General features: G+C 36.6%; 1 protein-coding gene across 3 annotated transcripts in view; it reads left to right on the top strand.

Moving 5' to 3' along the window:
• The window catches only part of LOC112529217 (protein arginine N-methyltransferase 1.5), a 13,704-nt gene that overhangs the window by 3,557 nt on the left and 8,752 nt on the right, over positions 1-1,395 (top strand). For all 3 annotated transcript variants that reach the window (XM_025140368.1, XM_025140367.1, XM_025140369.1), the window contains exons 5-8: positions 80-148; positions 674-765; positions 934-1,009; positions 1,103-1,189. In XM_025140368.1, coding sequence (XP_024996136.1) covers positions 80-148; positions 674-765; positions 934-1,009; positions 1,103-1,189 — 324 coding nt within the window. The remainder of the gene's footprint in view (positions 1-79; positions 149-673; positions 766-933; positions 1,010-1,102; positions 1,190-1,395) is intronic.

Here is a 1,395-nt window from a genome sequence, read left to right as displayed (position 1 = left end):
CCCCAAACCCCACCTTCGACTTGGATATAATGGGTTTGTTTAGTTTGGTTATTCTTATGCTTCATTTCTATTTATGAAGTTGTGGCTTAGGATTCCTCTGGAGAGGTCTGATGATGATGATGCTGTGAATGGAACTTCTGACGGCATGGTGAGTGATCTCTTATTTTTATAGGAACCAGATTGAGGAACTCCTGTAACCTTCTGTTCTCCCATTCTATTGCTTTCAGCATATATGCACCCATCTTGGATAGTTAGATCTCCATTGTCCTGGTCGCTTACAAGGAAGAGAAACAATCTGCTCTGTAACATTTATCATTCTTTCTATTCTTCATGGAACTTAGCCCCTGCCCCTTCTATTTCTTAGTTAGAGAGTGAATCTATGAATCTAAAGCTGCTGTCTAATTGATGCTTTGGATTCCCTCTTTTGACCAAAACCAACTGATAATTTGGAATTAGGTCAGTACCAGGGGACATGATTAGGAGCTCCTTTTGGCCTGTATAACAGAATGAAGTACTGTTGTTACCTTGTGCTTTTAATGGCGGATTATGAACTGAGAGTTTTTCTTCCTTATCTTTTCCTGAAAATGTGATGCTTCATTATTTAGTTTTATTCAAAATATGTTTCTACTTTTTTGTATATATTTACATTATTGTTTTATTTGTGGCCCCACAGGCAGTAGAGCTTACTGACTCTTGGGAACTGTGGAATTCTTTCCGTGTTTTATGTGAACATCACAGCCAGCTATCAATTGCCCTTGATGTTCTGTGAGTAGATCAGATTAAAATTGTCTTTGATATGGTTTATATGCATTAATTATGTGGATTATGCTAATTGCACGCAAGACCTCAGGCTTCTCTTGGTATAGTTATTGGTGACCTTCAGTAATTGAACTTTCACAAATATTGATTTTAAATTACTTTATGTAATGTTAGGTCTTCGCTACCTTCTGCAAATTCAATTGGGCGTTGGTTTGGAGAGCCTGTCAAAGCAGCCATTGTTCATACTGATGTACCCATACTCAAACAGTTTTCATTCTTCTCTTTTTAAGATATCAAGTTGAATCTTTGTATTTCAAATTAACACTTCTCTCAACTACTTCAGACTTTCATTACGAATGCACGGGGATACCCGTGTCTATCCAAGCGTCATCAGAACCTGCTGAGCCGTTTCTTTTACTATTCAATCCAGGTAAATAATTGATTTTTGCTATAGTTGTATACTTATCTTGTTGGTGTAGTTATATGTTGGTCTTTCTCAGGGACAAACAAATTGTAGGAGCTTAACCTTTCCCTTGATAATATGTTTTTTTAGTTTGGTTCTCAAATCTCCACATAAGAATATGGGTAACTGTTACGAGATTTATATAGAATAAATCTCTCAGACTGCTAACAAAT

The sequence above is a fragment of the Cynara cardunculus genome, assembly GCF_001531365.2.
Source record: "Cynara cardunculus var. scolymus isolate 2C chromosome LG 16, CcrdV1, whole genome shotgun sequence".
Taxonomy (NCBI): Eukaryota; Viridiplantae; Streptophyta; class Magnoliopsida; order Asterales; family Asteraceae; genus Cynara; species Cynara cardunculus.
The sequence above is the reverse complement of the archived record's forward strand: the minus strand, read 5'-3'. Positions and strand labels throughout refer to the sequence as shown.